This window comes from Diabrotica undecimpunctata, chromosome 10, assembly GCF_040954645.1.
Source record: "Diabrotica undecimpunctata isolate CICGRU chromosome 10, icDiaUnde3, whole genome shotgun sequence".
Classification (NCBI taxonomy): Eukaryota; Metazoa; Arthropoda; class Insecta; order Coleoptera; family Chrysomelidae; genus Diabrotica; species Diabrotica undecimpunctata.
In genome coordinates, this window is record NC_092812.1 from 36,506,421 (window position 1) to 36,526,850 (window position 20,430).

At 33.1% G+C, this 20,430-nt stretch overlaps 1 protein-coding gene across 4 annotated transcripts in view; it reads left to right on the forward strand.

The window, feature by feature from the left end:
- Tdg (Thymine DNA glycosylase) overlaps positions 1–20,430 on the forward strand; it is a 70,193-nt gene that overhangs the window by 33,236 nt on the left and 16,527 nt on the right. For 3 of the 4 annotated variants that reach the window (XM_072546301.1, XM_072546300.1, XM_072546302.1), the window contains exon 3: positions 15,073–15,220. In XM_072546301.1, coding sequence (XP_072402402.1) covers positions 15,073–15,220 — 148 coding nt within the window. Of the gene's footprint in view, positions 1–14,745; positions 14,910–15,072; positions 15,221–20,430 lie in introns of those variants that run through there. The other variant, XM_072546303.1, reaches the window with a different exon arrangement.

Sequence of the window (20,430 nt, forward strand, 5' to 3'; positions counted from 1 at the left end):
GAACTTCCCCTAAATATTATAAAAACTATCGAAAACATCTACCAAAACAATAAAATGGAAGTCAGAATAGATGGACAACTTACAGAACCTATAGAAATAGGCAGCGGAATAAGACAAGGGGATTCATTGGGCCCCATGCTCTTCAATTTGATCATGGATGAAATCATCAAAAGCGTTAACAAAGGAAGAAGACACAGAATGGGAAACAAAGAAATAAAAATACTCTGTTACGCAGACGACGCAATATTGATAGCCCAAAATGAAGATAGTTTGCAAAGACTGGTCCACAGTCCATAGATTTAATATAAGAGCAAAAGAATTTAAAATAACAATCTCATCGCAGAAAACTAAAACAATAGTAAGTAAAAGTAGAATTTATTCTATTGATGGCAATTCTAATTTTTTTTCTATTCCGCATACGTTTTGGATAATTTAGCAAGCCTGTAGTGATTAAAAAAGTGCGTACAAATAAAGCAGACATACACTTCATTAAAAACATTTATAGCTGTGCGTAAAATCGATATTGAAAATAGACACAAACTCGAACTTGCAACCGGAGAATTTCATACATTTTAGTTGATTTTCGACCCTCGTTTGACTTTTTTCCGCTGCATTGTTTTGTAAAATGTAATCGAATTACATTTTCCGCTGGTTTATAAAAAACATTCCATTTTCGAAACGGACTTTCTGGACTATTAAAAAATGGCCTTTTTACAAATATTTTTTATCACAATCACACCTGAATATGATATCATTTCAAGAGTGGTACTAAAAATCGCACCGATGCAGACATAACATTAACTTCAAAGGCTAACCGTAACAAACTATTTTAATAATATTTTACCTAATGCGTAAGTTTTTGGGTGTATCTATAGACTCCGAAAAATATATTAAAAAACATTTGTATCACACAACAATAATTGAAGGGCCGGCCGTAACAACGTGTATGTAACACAAAAGGTTAGAATATAATAGAAATATGCTTTATTGTCACTGAAAATTGTACAATTTTATGGACAAAGCTTACAAAAAGTCAAAAAAATAACAATAACAATTAAAATTGACTAAAATTACATAAATCGGTCATAACACAAAATTTAAGATAATAAAATATACATTGCAAAATTTAACTAAATTGCAAATTGCCTAATAAAACCTTACGAACTAGTTTACGAATAAGTTTAAGTTGCTACATGTGATACCCAAATATATATATATATATATATATATATATATATATATATATATATATATATATATATATATATTAATGTGATATTAAAAGTCAGAGATGCGCCAAGCAATTAATTAGCTAATTAATTAATTAATTAAACTTATTTAAATGATGCAATTATGATTTTATCACACTATTTAATTCTCTTATCTCAGGGTTATATTCGTGCTTCAATATCTATGCTTTACGTATGATAGGTAAGGTCTGAGGAATACCGGAATAATAAACATATATGATACAAAATTATATATTGAAATAAAATTCACAGTCAAATATCTTAAACAAAAAATATCTCATACAATGATTATCAAAATTTTGTTCTACGTACGTGAACCTTCAAAAATTAATGTTATATATTATATAAATTAAAATTTCAAATCAAAATTGTTGTTCTATATCTCCTGATAAATATTTCTATCTTTTCTGAAGCAATTAAAAAAAAACTTTGTTGATAAAGGAAAAACTGACGAATGAAAAAAAAACTATCTCTCTGATGATGAGTTGTCCACATCCTTGTTCCTTGTAGCCTACACTATCTATTCTTAGCAGTTCCCTAGGTAATCAGCAATCTTACAACAAATTATTGCGAGCCTCTCGTCTTCAATGATCTCTTTCAGATGCACGTATCGTTCAAAAGATAAACTTCTCCTCTCGATAAACTGAATCTCTTGTTCCGGCCTGAACAGTGACCCTTGGAATATATAAGTAGAAAAGTATGACTTACAATATTTTACTGGATCAGCTTCCGTCAGGATACACTTAGTCCACGAAAAATCACAAACATTCACTTCTAATGCTTACTATCATTTGGGAACCGCCAAAGAACTACGACTGTTCGCCTTGCACCCTTGGAAAACAACTGATTCTATTTTCTCCCTCAAAAATCCAGCTAAACTCTCATTCCTACATAGCTATCTCCCTCCTTTTCAATGTCCTCAAATCAGAGTTCCTCATACTTCCCACCATCTACCATTTAGATGACAAACAACAATTTTACCTACAATTATAAATTTCCTAAAAACTATTAACATGCTAATCAGTTTCTACAAATTCTTAAGAACTAACGGAGAAATATAATTTCTAAATTCTACCCTATTGTCTTTATTCACTGTACAAGTCCATTTGGAAAACCCGGTCGTATTGTTCAATTCACTTAAGCTCCGTCATTCGAATATATTTTACAAAGAAAATAATTTATGCATATCTTTAAATTTTGTTTACTACAGGTAATCCAAAGATAATGGACTTTCATTTCTTCGAAATATCTTTTATAGTTTATTAGGTGAATTATTTGACTTATATTTTGTAGTTTGAAATATTTAAAAAAAACAAATCAATATTATTCTCAATTTTACATAGCATAACAACTCTCCAGGATATCTTGAAAATTTATTTAGATGGTCTATTTAGTAATTTTAATTTTATCTTTGGCAGATAGAATGAATCATAACAGTATATATATATATATATATATATATATATATATATATATATATATATATATATATATATATATATATAAATACTTTGATTGCTTGTAACTAAGCGTACTGTAATTTCTTAGTTATTCGTTAAGAAACTCTTCCACTGAATAATATGATCTTTCAGATTCAGATAGATAGGCTTTTGTAAATTTACGGAACTTAAGGAAAGAAGTTGTAGATTTAAGTTGTAAAGGGAGATGGTTGTATAATTATTTTGCCGAATATAATATAGATTTCTTTACTAGATTTCTCAATGGACGGGATTGGTTAATACACATCAAAGGTTGAATTTCTGGTGGAGTAGTCATGATTAGGTCTTGCTGGAAAATCATGTAGGTGTTAACGAATGAAGCAAACAGTTTCTAGATATAAAGAGGGATGAGTTAAAATCCCGTGATTTTTTAAGTAGCTTCTGCAATATGTTATTCTACTAAGACCAAAAGATACCGTATTGCTCTTTTTTGTAATTTAAAAATAACATCAGATTGGTCAGCTGTACTAGAAACCCAAAAAGGAAGGCCATATTGAAGATGAAACTCGAACAAAGAAAAATATGTTATTTTACTTACTTACTTACTACTACCATAGTGCTTAGGTCTCCTGCTATATTATCTCGCCACGGGAGACGAGGGCGTCCGCGTGGTCTCCTTCCAGTTGGGACTTCCTCCCACACCACACTTACTGTTCGTTCGTCAGAATGTCTTCTGAGGTGTCCTGCCCATTGGAGTATTCTGGACTTTATTTCTTTTATGGTGTTGGCGTCTGGGTAAAGTTCTTCGAGCTCGTAGTTAGTTCTTATCCTATATTGTCCTGATGTTTCATCCAGCGTAGGGTCAAAGATCTTCCTTAGGATTTGTTATTTTGGAAGATGCTAAATTGATTCCCTTCGAAACAGATCTTATTGCATAGCATGCTGATGCTGGTTTCTTACTTAACAAATCGATATGAAGGGACCATTTAAGGTTGCTGTCTATAAAAATACCAAGAAATTTTACAGAATCAACGATACTGATCTGGTTGTTATTCCTTTTCATGAAAAGTGTTAACTAATCTTTTCCGGCAGTTTTGTAAGATACCTAAGATTCTGGAACATGTTTGTTATTTGCAATTGCAAAATTATATGCCAAACTATGCAGTACACTGGGTGTCAAACCATGATGTAACGCTGAACATATTTTTAGATATCCTACTAATATCGCTTCTTACGAATTTTTTAAAGGTTTTCTTTACGATTGTATTTGGGCAAGTTGTTTAAATAATTGCTCTGCGGGATAAACAAATTAACTAAATTGAATAACCTACAAACTATGTACGTAGATTTAGCCCACTTCAATAATTCATTAATTGCCATAATTTCAAGTAGTTATATTACATATCATTATGCAAAAAAAATGCTATTAATATTTATAAATTAGTGCAAAAATAAAGGCTTTTTGCAATTGTCTCGGTCTATTATTTATGTATTTTAATTAAGAAGCTCGCAAATTAAAGAACTTTTTAAGATCTACAACTTCTATTTGAACTATTTTTCGCTAAAATGTATAAGAAACTTTTTATAGGCAAAAAATGATTCATTCAAACAATCAATTTTTATTATTGAAAAAACAAAGCAAACTCAGCTGTAAGTCTTCAATGATTTGTCATCAGCTATCACTTAGATACCTTTTATAACCTTCAAAAACCTATATAAGATTTTAAGTGGAATCGATTATTTTTTCACAGATAGACTGGGGTAATGTAACATTGTAATACATAGTTTATTACAATACCCAGAAGTTTCTGAGCGACGAAGTCCAAATCTCTAATTAAATGTGATTTTAAAAGTATCTTTCTGATACTTTTAAGTTAAGATATTGTTCCAGAAAAGCCTATAATGTATTTTCTGTAAACTTAAATCTGGTGAAAGGCAATTTCGAGATGATTCATTTCTACTACAATGGTTTGGTTGACAAGGAAACGAACGGATATGCTGGCAAATTTTATCAATATTTGTTTCCTTTGTATTATCATGCTTTTCGCGATAATCCTTAAAATCCGGCCTTCTTTAATTTTATTAATAAGGTACTGAATTCTTCTTGATGTTACTCCGAATATTGAGCATATAGTTTTTTGACAAACCTTAACATTTTCCAGAACATATTTTACAGTACACTGTCTTCTGCTTTTTTCTGCAATTTTTCTTCTCTTAGGTTCCTGTAGCACCAATATTTTCGAGTTTGGTGATTATGGTTAAGACCTATAAAGGCTGATTTATAAACTTTATGTTGGCGTTACAACATGGTCAAATGGGAAACTTGTATGTCTATTTATAAACATCGTTGGCGTTGGCGTTCGGTTCCGTTCAACTTTATCTTTTGCCGTTGGCCGTTGTAGCACAGAATACACCAACCCTTCTGTGATTGTAGTCACGATCACAGAACATAAAAAAAAACTGTATCTTTTTCATTGCAGCCAATAGCGATACCGAAAAAGTACAAAATAAATCAAACTAAATTATTTGTTTATGTTAGTATTTCCACGTGTTTATAAAGTGAAATAGTTTAAATAATTTAATTTATATTTCCTATGTAATAGAAATTCCATCAGAGCGATAGTTTACATTTATTTTTGGTTTTACCATTTGCAGTAATTTTTCAAATACTGGAACCTGCATCCTGGTATATTTAAAAAACTGCTATGTATCCCAGTTTTTTATATTTGTATAATAATTAGAATTACCTTTTATTCCTTTGTCACCGCATTCGAGGGTTTTGATCGCTTTTTCTAGAGCCGATATGAAAAGTTTAGGTGACAACGTATCACGTTGTCGGATACCTCTTTGGATTTTTATTTGGTTGCTGTTAGCGTGTAATTGTATCGAGCTTGTCGCACTTTTATATATGTATATATATATATATATATATATATATATATATATATATATATATATATATATTACATATTAGCCTCGAATATCGGCTATCAATGCGGCTCTCGTTTAGTGCTTCTATAACACTGTCGAGTTCTACTGAGTCGAATGCTTTGTGGAAATCTACGAATGTTAAAACTAAGGGCTTGTTATATTCTATAGATTTTTCGATGAGTTGTTTTATTGTTTGGAGGGGATCGTTGGTTCCAAAGTTTGCTTTGAATCCAGCTTGTTCTCTACTTTGATATAGGTCTAATTTCTTGTCTAATCTTGTGGTGATTACTCTCGTGAAAAGTTTATAAAGATGGTTTAACAGACTGATTGGTCGGTAATTTTCCAGATCAGTTTTTTCTCCTTTTTTGTGCAGAAGAATTGTTTTGGCTCTATTCCATTCAGATGGTATGGATTTCTTTGTCAAACATAGATTAAAGAGATCTTTTATTTTCCTCATTAGAGGTTCACCGCCATTCTTAACAGCCTCGATCACAATCCCATCGTCTCGTGGTGATTTATTGGATTTCATTTTATTCATCGCTTGTCTAATTTCACTGAGAGTTATTTCTGGCATGAGCCTTGATTTAATATTGTTTTGCTTATTGCATCTTTTAGCTGTGTTTGGTTCATCCGTCTGCTTTTATAAAGTTCTCCATAGAAGTCTTCTACTATTGTTAAAAGCTCCTCTCTATTTGTTGTTTTTTGGCCCTTTTTGTTTTTTAATTTAATGATCTGACTTTTTCCATTATTTAGTTTTCTTCGCAGACTTTTTAGGCCTTTATTTTTTTCTATGGTTTGTTCGATCTTTAGTGTATTGTACTTTCTTAAGTCTTTTCTTATTGCTTTCTTGACTTCTCTGTTTATCTTTCTCTTTTGCTCTCCATTTGGATCATTTCTTTCTGTAATAAGATTTCTTTGTTTCATTAAATTCCTGGTGTCAGTACTAAGTTTCGATGTCGCTTTGATATTCTTTAATATCTCTAGGTTAGGTCCATATTGGTATTGGTTTCGTATTTACTAATTTGCGTCTTTCTTGTTTTGTGCTTATTTTAACTTTTGCTCTTACCATTTTATGGTCGCTACCAGTGTTGAATGCATTTCGGACCGTTACGTCTTGGATGATTTCTTTTTTGTTTGGAATTATGAAGTCAATTTCGTTTTTTGTTTTATTATCTGGGCTTGCCCAGGTCCATCTTTTATGTGGTTTCTTATAGAAAAAGCTATTCATTTGGACTAGATTATTCTGAAGGAGAAAACCAATTAAGGTATCTCATCTTTCATTCCTTCCATTTAGTCCAAATTGAAGTTTGAATGGTATAATTTCATTCTTTGATGAATCCTACTGTATGTTTTACGGCATCATTTCATTGTTTTCTACGTGTTTGCTTCGATTTGCCCATTTGTTTATTCTTTATCCTTAAAATACAGAATTGTAATACAAATACCCTTCTGCTATTCTATATTAGCTTAACTTCAAATCTATTATAACTCAACAAAATTCAAAAGTATAACATGATATCGAACATCAATATGTTTGGTTCTCAGTACACCATTGTACATATATCCAATATAAAATTGTAATACCAACAATTTTGATACTCTGTATAACTACAATATTTTTCCGTTTTTCTCTCGTAAAGACCTTGTAAAATTCCTGGTAAAAATATTTCAGTACACGTATTTAATGTACCTGGATCAATTATGCATTTTATTAATATCGCCTGTAAAAAGTGTTCATATGTAGCTACTTCATAATATCCGGAAACTCACAAAGAGAAATATATATACAAAATTCAGAGTGCATTTTTTATGGATTTTATATTCTAACAAAACAATTCAACTGAAAATATTTCTATTGAAATTCTCAGTTTATTGAAATGGTATTAAAAAATACAAAATTCTTTTCTATTTTTCGATTTAGTTAAAATATAAATATAATCAATCCTGTCTGTTTTATATGTTCTGAAAAGTTGGAAATATTAATTCGGTAAAATATGTTTACAAATTGCATTTGATATTTTGTATCATTGATTGATGTTTAACAGCCCTTTATTAGACCAAAATTATATAATTTAAATAATAGAATATCACTATTTAATTATTATTTCGGATGGTTTTGGCACAAAACATTGTAAAATACTTGTGTAAACCTTTTAAATTATTATTATTATTCGAGCAGAATTGTTCAACATTTGTGAACATAAAATCTATTTTTAATTTAAAACGTTTTCTAAGAATTCTAACATTCTTGAATCATACGAGAAGCTATTGAGATAAAAAACTTAATGTGTGAAAATGTGTGTGTAAACAAAAGACAATTGTATGATGTTATAGATGTTAGATGTAATTCCTTTTAAGAATAAGCTTCGTACATATTTACGAGTATTACGCAAAATAGGTCTCTCGATATTTGTATATTTGTGCATTCCATGTGATTTCCATTTTACAAATAGTTTCGGTAGTCATTCCTTAGGAATTTCTCTGTACGTAGCTAATCAAACCGATTGTTTTATTTTAGTAACTTCTGTTAGTGCATGTTTTTTACCCATGGCCCCAAAGTTTCGTTTGCTAACTCATGAACAATTCAGGAATCTGACAAACTTTCCTGATTTCTGATTTCCATTAGATCCAGACTTGTTATTTGCTTTTAAGGACTTGAGAACTGAACTGAAATCAACAGCTCCGTTCAAAAGATTGAACATTGACTTTAAAGGCCCAATACCTACTTCTTCTAGAAATTCCTATATGATTACAATCATTGACGAAATTCAAGATTTCCATGAGCTTTTCCATGCTCAGATACATCTAGTCAGACAGTAATTTAATGTTTGAATCAACTATTTTGTTTATATGGAATGCCGGCATATATTTATTCCGACAGGGGAACTAGGTTTACTTCACAAGAATTTATTAATTATTTACATTATAAAATAATATCTTCAAGTAGAACAACACCATATTATAACCCTGAATGAAATGCTCAAGTCAAAAGATCATCATCATCATCAGGGCTTTTCATTCCTGGTGGAATGTTTGCCGCTCTTAATTAGAGCTCTTTGATTCGCTTATTGCGGTGAATCACTCCGCATTCCACTTGTATGTTGTCAAAGTTTGTTGTGTGACTTGGCTTTCGTTACAATTTTCTTCCACTCATTTCGATATGTGCATAGTTCCCTCCAGTTTTTCACTTCCAGAATTTTGATATCTCTCATGACCTGATCCTCCCATCTCTCTCTGGGTCTTCCCCTTGGTGTTTCAGTTTCTGGTTTCCATCTGGTGATCTTCTTAATCAGTAGATCGTTTTTCCTTCTCTCTGTGTGCCCCAGCCATCTCAGCCTCTGTGCTTTAATAAATCTAACTATATCTTCTCCCTTCATTATATCTCTTAGTTCATGGTTCATTCTTCTTCTTATTTCTCCGTTGTCCTTTCTTATCGGGCCCATAATCCGTCTGAGGATTTTCCTTTCGAAAATTCTCAATTTTTCTTCATCTTTTTCCGTGAGGCACATTGTCTCAGCTGCGTACGTAACTACTGGTCTGATTGCAACTCTGCATATTTTCAGTTTTGTATTTCAGGATTAGTTCTTGTCCTTCATGAGCCTATGATATCTCCAGTATGTTTTGTTGCCTGCTAGTATTCGTTCCGTTACTTCTTCACTTCTCTTGTTTTGGGCATTCACTATTACTCCCAAATATTTAAATTGTTGGACTCTTTTAAAAGTGTAGTTTTCTATTTTGATTTCTCTCGTCCTGTTATCTTCTCTTAGAGCAGAGTAGATATTTTGTTTTTCCTTCGTTAATTTCTAGACCTCTTTTCCGTGCTTCTTTTAACAGGATTGTTAGCGCTTCTTTTAATATTTCCTTGTCTCTGCTAAAATTAAATCATCTGCATATGCAATTATTTGTGTTGAGGAGTGGACTATAGTTCCTTTAATTTTGCTGGCCTTGACTGTTCCTTCTATTGCTATGTTGAATAATGTGGTTGACAGGGAATCGCCTTGCCGCACTCCTGTTTCTATTGCAATTGATTTTGTGCTACCTTCTTCTGTTGTTACTTTAGCTCGAGCTCCATCCATGGTCATGTTTGTTAATCTGATTAATTTTGCTGGTATATCTTGATTTTTCATTTCAATAAATAATTTATTTCTTCCAATACAGTCAAAGGCTTGTCTGAAGTCTACGAAGAGGATGTGGAGTTCTATGTTTTGTTCGTGGCATTTTTCGATTGTTTGTGTAACTATGTGGATCGCATCTGTAATGGATCTGCCTTCTCTGAATTTTTGCTGGTAGTCTCCAATTTTTTTTCTCTGTGAATTGAGTGAGTTTTTGCTTGATTAGGGCTGTTAGAATTTTATATGTTGTGCTCAGTAGAGATATTGCTCTATAGTTGTTACAGTTGTTACTTCTCCTTTCTTAAATATTGGTATAATTCTGCCTTCTTTCCAATCCTCTGGCATTTCTTCTGCTTCCCATATTCTAACTATTAGGTTATAGATGCTTGTTAATAACTTTTCCCCCCCGTTTTTAATCAGCTCATTGGGAATTTCATCTGGGCCGGGTGTTCTTTTCTGTTTCATTTTTTGAATGATGACTAAACATTCATCTTATGTTAGTGTCCCTATTTCATTATCTCTAATGTCTTCCATTGCGCCTACTTCCTCTTCCGGGCTTTCTTTGTATCTATATAGTTCTGTGAAGTGTGTTTCCCATGATCTATTGTCAATTTTAACTACTGTTCTGCCTTTTCTTTGTTGAGCTTTTAGGTATCCAAATAGTTTGGCGTTGTCTTTACTATTCTTTTCTAGGTCATTTAACAGCTCTTCTATCCACAGTTTTTGTTTGTTCTTGCAACAATTATCCGCTGCTTTCTTTTTTCTTTGTATTCGTTTCGATGATGTTCTTCTTTAGTTGATATCCATTTATCTCTTGTCTTGCTTGGTTTTTCTGTTTGATTTTGATTTCGCATTCTGCATCAAACCACTCCTTCTTTTTATTTCCCTCTGTCCTAGCGCCTCTTCAGCTGAATTCAAAATGGATTCTTTTATATTGTTCCATATGTCCTCTGTGTTATTTGCTTGTGTTAGATTTTCCTTTAGGGTTGCCTCATATTGTTCTCTTAGTTCCTGTATTTTTAACTCTGTTTTAATTGTCTTCATTTTGATTTCTCCTATTACTAGAAAATGGTCTGTGTCCGCGTTTGCTCCTCTATATGATCTGACATCGTGCATTATTGCTTTCCATTTTTTGGATATTAGTATGTGATCTATCTGATTGCCATCTGTTGTGCCAGGTATCAACCATGTTACTTTATGCTCTTCTGTGCATGAAGTTTGTGCTTATAATGTAACTGTTTGTTATTGCTCTAGCTGGCATAATCTTCTTCCGTTATTCTTTGTCTCGTCATGAATGGTTTCTTTCCCTGCTACTTCCTTATACTGGTTTTCTTTGCCTAATTTTGCATTGAAATTAAAGTCACCAACCATTAGTACTATATCATTTCTGGGTAACCTTTCATATAACCATTTCTGGGTAACCTTCCAGTTGTTCATATAATTCAATTGTATCATTTTCTGGTGCATTTTCTGTGGGTGCATATATGTTTATGATTGTCATATTGGCTTGTTTGTTTTCTATTTTTATATATGACATTCGTCCATTTATCGCTTTAAATTCTATAACTGTGTCCCTAATCTCCCCTTTCCCTAAGTCAAACTTCAGTTCTACCAGATGTTCTGCACTTTATACGAAGTTAACTGTGTACAGCAACCAATTGTACACCCCATGAACGTTTGTTTACTTATCAACGAAGATCAACTAGCGGAACTTCTATTCCTTCTTCTCTTTTTCTTCTTCTTCTTCAGTGCCTTATCCGGTCTGGATGTTGGCGATCATCAAGGCTATCATGGTTTTGTTGACTCCTCTGCGAAACAACTCCGCGAAGATCATCCCAAACTATTGTCGGAGGGTTTTTAACCACGAGATACGACGGCGTCCCGGTCCTCTCCTGCCAAATACTTTACCCTGCATAACGAGTTGAAGAATTTGATATTTTTCTTCGTTCCGACTAAAAACGATATTTTTAGTATCCTCCTGTAGATCCACATCTCCAAGGCTTCAATCCGCTTTTCAGAGGCTTGTGTTAGTGTCCAGGCTTCAACTCCATATTGTAACACTGGAAGAATGTAGCACCTCCCTATCCGCATCTTGGTTACCAAACTGAGATCACTGCAGCACAGCAAGGATCTCAACTTGATAAATGTAGACCGTGCCATTTCAATTCTGGATCTAATCTCTTCTGGATCTCTTCGTTACCTGCCATTGGTGCCCCGGGATCTAAATTTGCACGGCTGACAACCATGAATTTAGTTTTCTTAATATTAAGGTCTAGTCCGTATGTTAAGCTCACAGTTCTCACTCGGTCTAGTAAGGCTTGTAGATCATTTAGGCTGGTTGCTAGTAACACAGTGTCATCGGCGTAGCGGATATTATTGATGTATTCACCGTTCACTCGGATTCCAATCTCTAGGTTTGTGAGGGCTTCAGTAAAAATTTCCTATAATAAAAAGAGTCTGCGAGAGCACACAACCTTGCCTTACCCTCCTTGAATGATCTTCACTTGGTCGGTCAGCTGGTCTTCAACCTTGGCTTGAGCACGCTGGTTCCAGTATAAATTCATGATGATCTGAATGTCCTTCACATCCAATTCTACTCTTTGTAGGGCGGCGACCATCTTTTGGTGCTGACAACGGTCAAATGCCTTTTCGTAGTCAATAAAACAAATATAGACATCATAACTGACATCGCAGCATCTCTGAAATAGGACTTGTAAGTGAAAAGTGCTTCACGTGTACCCATGGAATTTCGGAATCCAAATTGCATTTCACCGACATTTTCTTCGCATTTCTCGTAAATTGTATGATTTTAAGAAAAATCTTAAGTGCATGACTTATAAGGCTGATAGTTCGGAAATCTTCGCACGTTTTCGCAGATCGTTTTTTTGGTAGTGTTACAAATGTTGACAATAGCCATTCCTCTGGGAAATTACCTGAATCGTATATGGCGTTAAACAGTTCAGTTAACTCCTTCGTGCTCACTTCATTCATCACCTTAATGAGTTGTTGAGACCTGTGGCCTTACCATTGTTAGACTGTTTTAAAGCTGCTTTCAACTCGCTTTCTAGTATTGACGACCCTGTCATGCAATTTATTTCTGGAAGGTTACCTCGGTAGTCCCAGAAAAGTTCTTCGATGTACATTTTCTAGGTCACCAACTTCTCCTTAACTGTCGTCGCCAGGTTCCCGTCTTTGTTTATGAGAAGGTCTGTGTTTCTCCTCTTGTATTGACCAGTGACTTCTAAATTTTTGGGTGGCTATTTATATGATCGTGTTTCACTTGGAACTCTTCGGTTAGTTTATATTTTTCTTGCATCCACGTCTCCTTGGCTCTTCGTATTTCTTTTTTGATTGTTTGGTTGATTTCTTGGTATTCCTTCGCGTCCCTGTTTTTCATCAATCTCCTTTGGTCCATCATCTGTAGAATGTCATCAGTCATCCTGTATGCGCCAATCTCCCCTACTTGAGTTTAAATTCGGTGAGCATAGATGCTACGCACGTCAACCTAGAGAGTCAGAGTTCACCTGCAGAACCGAAGACACACAAAATCATCGTGCTATTTTAATGCAATAAATACAAAGCATTTATAGTGCAGTTTCATTTAATTCAGCAAATACAGGACACTTCAAGCGTAAGCTACACATCCATTCTTTATTTTTTACTCTTGTTTTCTTTCCCAGATGTTCTTTTCCGCATTTAGCATGACGTCTTTGATATAACTCCATTTTTGTTCTTGTTTAGCGGTTTCTAGTTTTTCTCTCATTACATCTCTTACGTTCTGACGAACTACAGGGTGTTTTAGAGTGTCATAATCCGGGTTCTGTTTAGGTTTACTTTTGATCCGTTTCTTTTCTATTCTTTCATGGCTTAAAGATTCAGACAAAGTATTACTAAGAAAATTTGTACGAAGAATTAAGTTTGATCCTTTAGTTGAAGAGGTTGATCTTTTAGAAATCAACTCAGATTACGCCTTAATACAGTATCCAAATTGAAAGAAAAGAACAGTTGCAATGAAGTATTTAGCTCCTAGAGGTGACCAAAAATTATTGAATCACGATAACGAGGAAGATTAAAATGAAAGTCCAAATAAGACACTAGAATTCCACTAGTGAAGCAATACCAGATGAGACAGAAAATTTACCTATTTAAAAACCGAATCAATACCTGATGATAATCATGATCCTATATTGGAAAATTCACATTTCTAATTAGAATTAAAATTAAAAATAAACCATATTTTGTTCAAAAATAGGGTCGGGTAAATTTAGTATAATTGAGTGTTATTAATGTTATGACAGTTGTCAGAATTCAAATAATTGTTTTGTCATTCTAATGTCAAGTTTTATGCGAATAAAAGCCTAATTCTGCAAAAAGGTGTTTTACTACAGTCTATTTTTACATTATGTCTTAAATGCTTTTTCATAGGAAATCTATTTTTAGTACTGTTATACAATGTAATCAATGTATGTGCTTATAGAAATTTTTCTATTTCTCTGTGACAAAACAAACTCGTGTTTGTGTAAATAAACATCTTAGTAGGTGTTTATAATGAAATAATTATTAAGGCAATATAAAAAAGTACAATAGAAATCTATTAGGTGGTACAAATTTAAGGGATAAAAATAATTTCTAAATCATTAGTTTATATCAGATTGTTATTTTACATCAAGGATTTTCCAATTAATTTATTTACGTATTCTAGTAACACACAGTGTATTATTTTTTTTATAAAGTAGGGAATCAATTGTTGGGGACTGCAGATAAGTTTAATCTCGCAGCATATGTTGTGCGATTGCATCTAATCGACCAAAATAAATATTTGTATTGCGATATTCCTTGGTAACTCTTTCTTTGTATTAAATAAATAATACCTAGGTATATCTAAAGGATTGTTTTCCTGTTTTTAACCTTTTAATCGGCATGTCAATATAATAACTGAGCTAGAAGTGAAACATCATTTAACATTGATAAGGTCATACGCTTTATCATCCTGATAAGGCTGATAACATTTCACTCATGGATCGCTTTCCAACTATGATATTTTACAAAATTAGACAACAGATAATGTGACATAATTGTGTTAGATGTTACCATTTTGTATGTCTAGCAGAAATGTGATGTGGTATTTTTTGGTTACATAACAAAAGCTTTTTTAAATCAGTTAAAAATTTTAAGAGGTAGTCTCAATTACTTTCGTTTGTATTGCTTGATTACTTCAGTTATTTTGTCTACATAATTGTTTATGTTTTAGATTGATACTTATCTTTATTTTGATTTTTAAGTATTTATGTTTGGGTGTACGAATTTTTTTTGTTTCTCAAACAAATCTTATTTTCACAGGCCCGAATTTACCCAAGACATGAACGGAGGAATACCACGGCCTATAAAAGAACGAAAAAAACATGATCGTTTCAATGGTATGCCAGAGGAGGAGGTGTCCAAAAGAACACTACCAGATCATCTCACCGAAAACTTAGATATAATTATAGTAAGTACCTACGACTTCTTTAATTGCTTGTTGTCGTAATAATTTGTTCGAAACGTCAAAATTGTGGTCCGTAATTGACGAAAAAGAGTCAGAATCGTACGTATATAATTTTATATATCAACCAGGAGCATAATTTTGGTTAAAAAATGTGAGCTTCATTGATAAAATTGAATAACCTTGATTTTGTGTGTTTGTATAAAGCAACATGTGATTTATTCCTTTTTCGTCACAAGGCGATTTTGTAGCTCTGTACAGACCATTCACTCGATACCTTGATAGATGTCTATCTTTGGGATTATAAATTGCTAGAATGTTTGTTCTTCTCTGTGTCATATGTATATCTTCTTTAAGCTTCTCTCAATAAGTCTTCTTTGGTTTTAGGAATCCTTTATACTGGGAAATCATAGTATTAATTAATTGTCATGCACAGCTAGTGTCAACACTTAACACTAAAAATATTCAATATAGAATTGTACTACTAACACCTACTGCAATTCTGTATTAGCTTAACTACAAAACTATTACAACTCAACTAAATTTAAAATTTTCATAAAACAGGTGAATTTAGCTTTTCACAACGACTTTGTAAAAATGTCAGCTTGTAGCTGATCAAATGGTACATACTTTAAAGCAACGAGTTCCTTTTTCTAACAGCCTCTAATAAAATTATGTCTGGCATCAATATGTTTTTGATTTCAATGTAGAATGCATCCTGATACATGATTGGTTATCTTCATACACAAGTATAACACTTTTCAAATTTTTCCAATGTTCTTCAGTGTAATTATTTTGAAATTGACTGAAATATGACACACAAAAACTTACCAATATTACCAAACCAATATAACAACAACAATGGACAAGGAAGAACACAAAACAGAGAAATAAACAACCTACGTTTAATCAGAGAAGAAGATGAACAAGGACACCAATAAATAGGCAATGTGAAAGTAAAAATCAATAGAGTAGAGTCGTCTTTTCTGGAGGGCACTCCAATTAAAATTTTGGCAAATCAAGAAAAACTGCCCAGCTTCAATTTTTTCAAATGTTACTTTTATTAAGATATTCATTGGGAGGAATGTGGATATCAAAAAGTTGATTACATATTTTTATTGATATTTTAAACAAAAATCAGTAGAAACTTGGCAAAATATATTGGAAAATGAACATATATAATATCCTCGTAGAAATAATGTGCTCTGCAATGCCTCTGCGTGTTGAGGGTTCTGCAAAACCCGCTGCTTTATATAAATTTGAGAGTGGCGTTGGTTTCATGCACCTCGTTACTATCCTGCATGTCTCATTTAGCGCAGTATCAACTTGTTTGGTGTGGGCAGATCTGCCCCAAACGGGCACGCATATTCAGCAGTTGAGAAACACAGTGCCTGTGCCGTTGTTCTTAAAACGCCAGGACGTGCACCCCATTTACTTCCCGTTACCTTTCTGAGTATGCTGTTCCTATTGTTACTTTCCCTCTCGTTTTTATGCAATGTTGTCTGTAGGTGAGGGACCGGTCCAGAGTTACTCCAAGATATATAACGTATGGTCCTAAAGTTTTGGGAAAAATTTCAAAAGCATATAACTCTGACCACAATAATTTTATATTTTTATTAAATTATTCAACAATTTAACTTAACTATCCTTATTATAAATTAAAATTCAAATGACAGACAAGGGACCATTTTTTTCGATTTGCCTAATAATTCCCCTGACACCTTGCATCATCCTTTGGACGACCTCGGCGTCAATTTCTCTAATTTTTGTATACAGATTGAACGAATTTAAAACGGAACATACAATTTAATATATGTCTGTTTGAATTGCATTTGAAATAGTGGACCAATATAAAACTTGGACAAAAATAAATCCATACCCGGTGATAGACTTTGTATAAAATATCGTTCAACTATCTGTCTCCTTTAAAGGAAAGAGGAGCTTGCCTAATAGTCGGAGAGATAGAGCCAAAATTTTGAACTGATCAGTAATAAGACATTTGACATAAGACCTCTATTGGAATATATTCATTGTAACTGGGTTAAGACTTTGCCTTACAGGCGGACGCCCCTCGTGGTACAGGGGGTGGCTATACAGGAATGAAGTTGTCATTTTTTTCGGAAAAATTAACGATCGATAATATGGCTGAAAATTTGCCCAGAGTAAGATCTTGGTATAACTAGACGAAATCCCAAAGGGCGGACGCGAGAGTGGATACATAAGGGGTGGCGGACAGGGGTGAAATTGCAATTTTTTGGGGAAAAATTAACGATAAGTAATATGTCCGCCATTTTCATGGCTCATTATTTAGCCCCTAAAAACTCTAAATCGAAAAGAGCGGACAGCTGGGTTGTTACAGGGAGCCATAAAACGGGATCAAATGTACCACTTGCCTGCGCATTTTAAGTCTCGGTAACAATTTTCAAACTGATTTTATTATGATATTTTTATACCGATTGATTTGAAAATTTGTATGCTCACTTCTGTTACTATTCTGAAAAGCGTCAAGAAGAGTTTTCCTCAAAATTTTCCAAAAAAATTTCCGTAAATGAAAATTTTCGTAATTTTTTGAGGTAAAATCTAAGTTGTAGAATCCTTTCGATTTTCTGTCAGTTGTACCATGATTTTTTTCCAAAAATTTTCAAACGATTTTTCCGATAAGAAAAAAAAATTAGAAAAACTTTTCTAAAACATTTGATAAAACTCTACGTCATCGTCTGAATCTTTTATAGAATATTTTGTAGTTTTAAAATGATATTATGATAATGTTTTTTTTTCAAACTAAAGTCATAATTACTTTACAAATCACATTTTTTTCTTAAATATACCTCTGGGCAAATTTTCAGCCATATTATCGATCGTTAATTTTTCCGAAAAAAATGAAAACTTCATCCCTGTATAGCCACCCCCTGTACCACGAGGGGCGTCCGCCTGTAAGGCAAAGTCTTAACCCAGTTACAATGAATATATTCCAATAGAGAAATGTCATATTACTGATCAGTTCAAAATTTCGGCTCTATCTCTTGGACTATAAGGAAGCGATAAGTGGTTTGACAGCATAATAACTGCTTGTGTAGTCTAGTTTTTTCAGTGATTCTAGGCAACCTATTTGGGTGGAGTTTTGACTTGTTCTTGAAAGAATTCAGAATCCAGCAGCCCGCTGAAGTATTGGATTTTTATAATATAATTATTTGACAACCTTTTGTTGGCCAACCACCTAGAGCGCAGTTGAGCCGAAATACATTGATTTCGTATGTTCCGTTTTAAATTCGTTCAATCTGTATATGCGGCGTCTTAACTGTTCCTGATTTTGTGCTTCCCATCCGTTACTATAGACTTTCCGACTTAATATTGCCCAGAACTCTTCAATTGGACGAGCCTGAGGTAGGTTGGGGTATTGTCTGCGTTACCCTTCATCTCAGAGTTGGAAAAAGTAAAATATTTTTCATCGTCCATCACGATCAACTTGTTGACGAAATGCACTCGCCTTAACGCGCGGCAACATCTCGGAATTCTCTCTAATTGATCCTCTGTTTATTTTGGAGCTTTCCTTCTTTTCCGGTAGACAATATTGTTACTCGATAGGGTCCTGTATACTGTAGTCTTTCCAACATGAAATCTTCTGGCCAGTTTTCGCTGTGAGACCCCAATTTTGTTCTTAGCTGCTTCAATCAGTCTTGCCTCTCTTATATGGTTCAAAATCCGCGGTGGGCCACTTTTACGCAAGTTAACACATGGTATCCCTTCTTCACATTCTCTGATTGTGCGATAAATTGTCGATTTGCTTATGTTTTGATCTCGATAAATATTAACAATATCTCGTTTCGACATTCGCCCAACCATATTATAAACACCTCGACGAATATCAATTTTATAAGACATTTTGCAGGGCACAAACCAAAATATTCTGCTTTGTTTATTAAATGTCAATAACTCATGACATTTCAATTCCATGGCCTTCTTTGTTAAATGCATTTTGCTTCTCAATCAGACCAGGTGAAATTTTTCCCAAAACTTTAGGACCATACGTTAGAAAAAATTCATACAAATAGTTTCAAGCTATACAAAAATAAAGCATGAATTAGTCTATCCCGATCACAGGTTGTCTCAAATTGATTGTGCACTGTGAAAGAACAACTTGAACTTCATAATGTAGATCTATGTCCCATAAAATGCAGCAAAAAGGTAATATACAGCAGATATAAATAGGAGAAAAATCCATACACATATTTTATAGGACCATACGTTCGGTTGGTTTGTGTGTCCTAATGTATTACTGTATTACCATTCCACGCAATTTGGAGTTTTCGCTTGGTTTTCTTTGCACGAAGGTGGAAAGCGCAGACTTGGGTTTTAGAGGGATTGGGTCTCAGGGAATTCTGCAGGTATTCCATACAACCATCAATACCAACATCCATACAACCATCCATATATTCCATATAACCATTAGAGAAAAACCATATTTTATCCATTTTACTGAGTATATGATCTTTTAGATAATGAAATCTCATGGAAGTTACATTGTTTTGATGACGTTTAGCCATTCCTTCATGATATTTATACATATGGACATTATTGCCTCCGATATGTACACCAAACACATAGTGCCAAAGTTGTCTGCTGTAGAAAACTTTATTTGTAGTCAAATTGTGTAGCGGAAGATTCTGCATAAAGTCAAAGGCTATTGCAGATACATTATTACTATATTTTTGTCTTATTTTCATTTATTTCCAGTCCTCTTAGTTTGGCTTCGTTGTATATTTCTTGGGAGGTTTTCTTTAATGCCCTTTTCTTTGTTGCTACTATGGTTATATCGTCCGCATCTCCTTGTCTTGCTCCATTTTTGAAAATTTATTTATAAAAAATTATATAAAAAATTGTTTATAAAAATTGGTAAGTACCGCTTTTTGAGATGGGGGACCTACATATAGCCTTAAAAATATCGCACAAATTACCACAAATACTTATAACAAATAAATACCATATTTGGTATAAGTCAGTATCATACAAATAAAATTTCGTAACACCACAAAAATACCAATGGAATAGACTCACGGACAAAAATTTGTAAATATTTTGGCGTTTAGTGATAAAAATTATCGAAATATTTTACAGTAAAAAAACACTAAATGTTACAATGTTTATATAATTCGTTAAATTAAAATAATATAACAAATTCTAGGATTATAAAAACAGCTAATATAAATAAATAATAT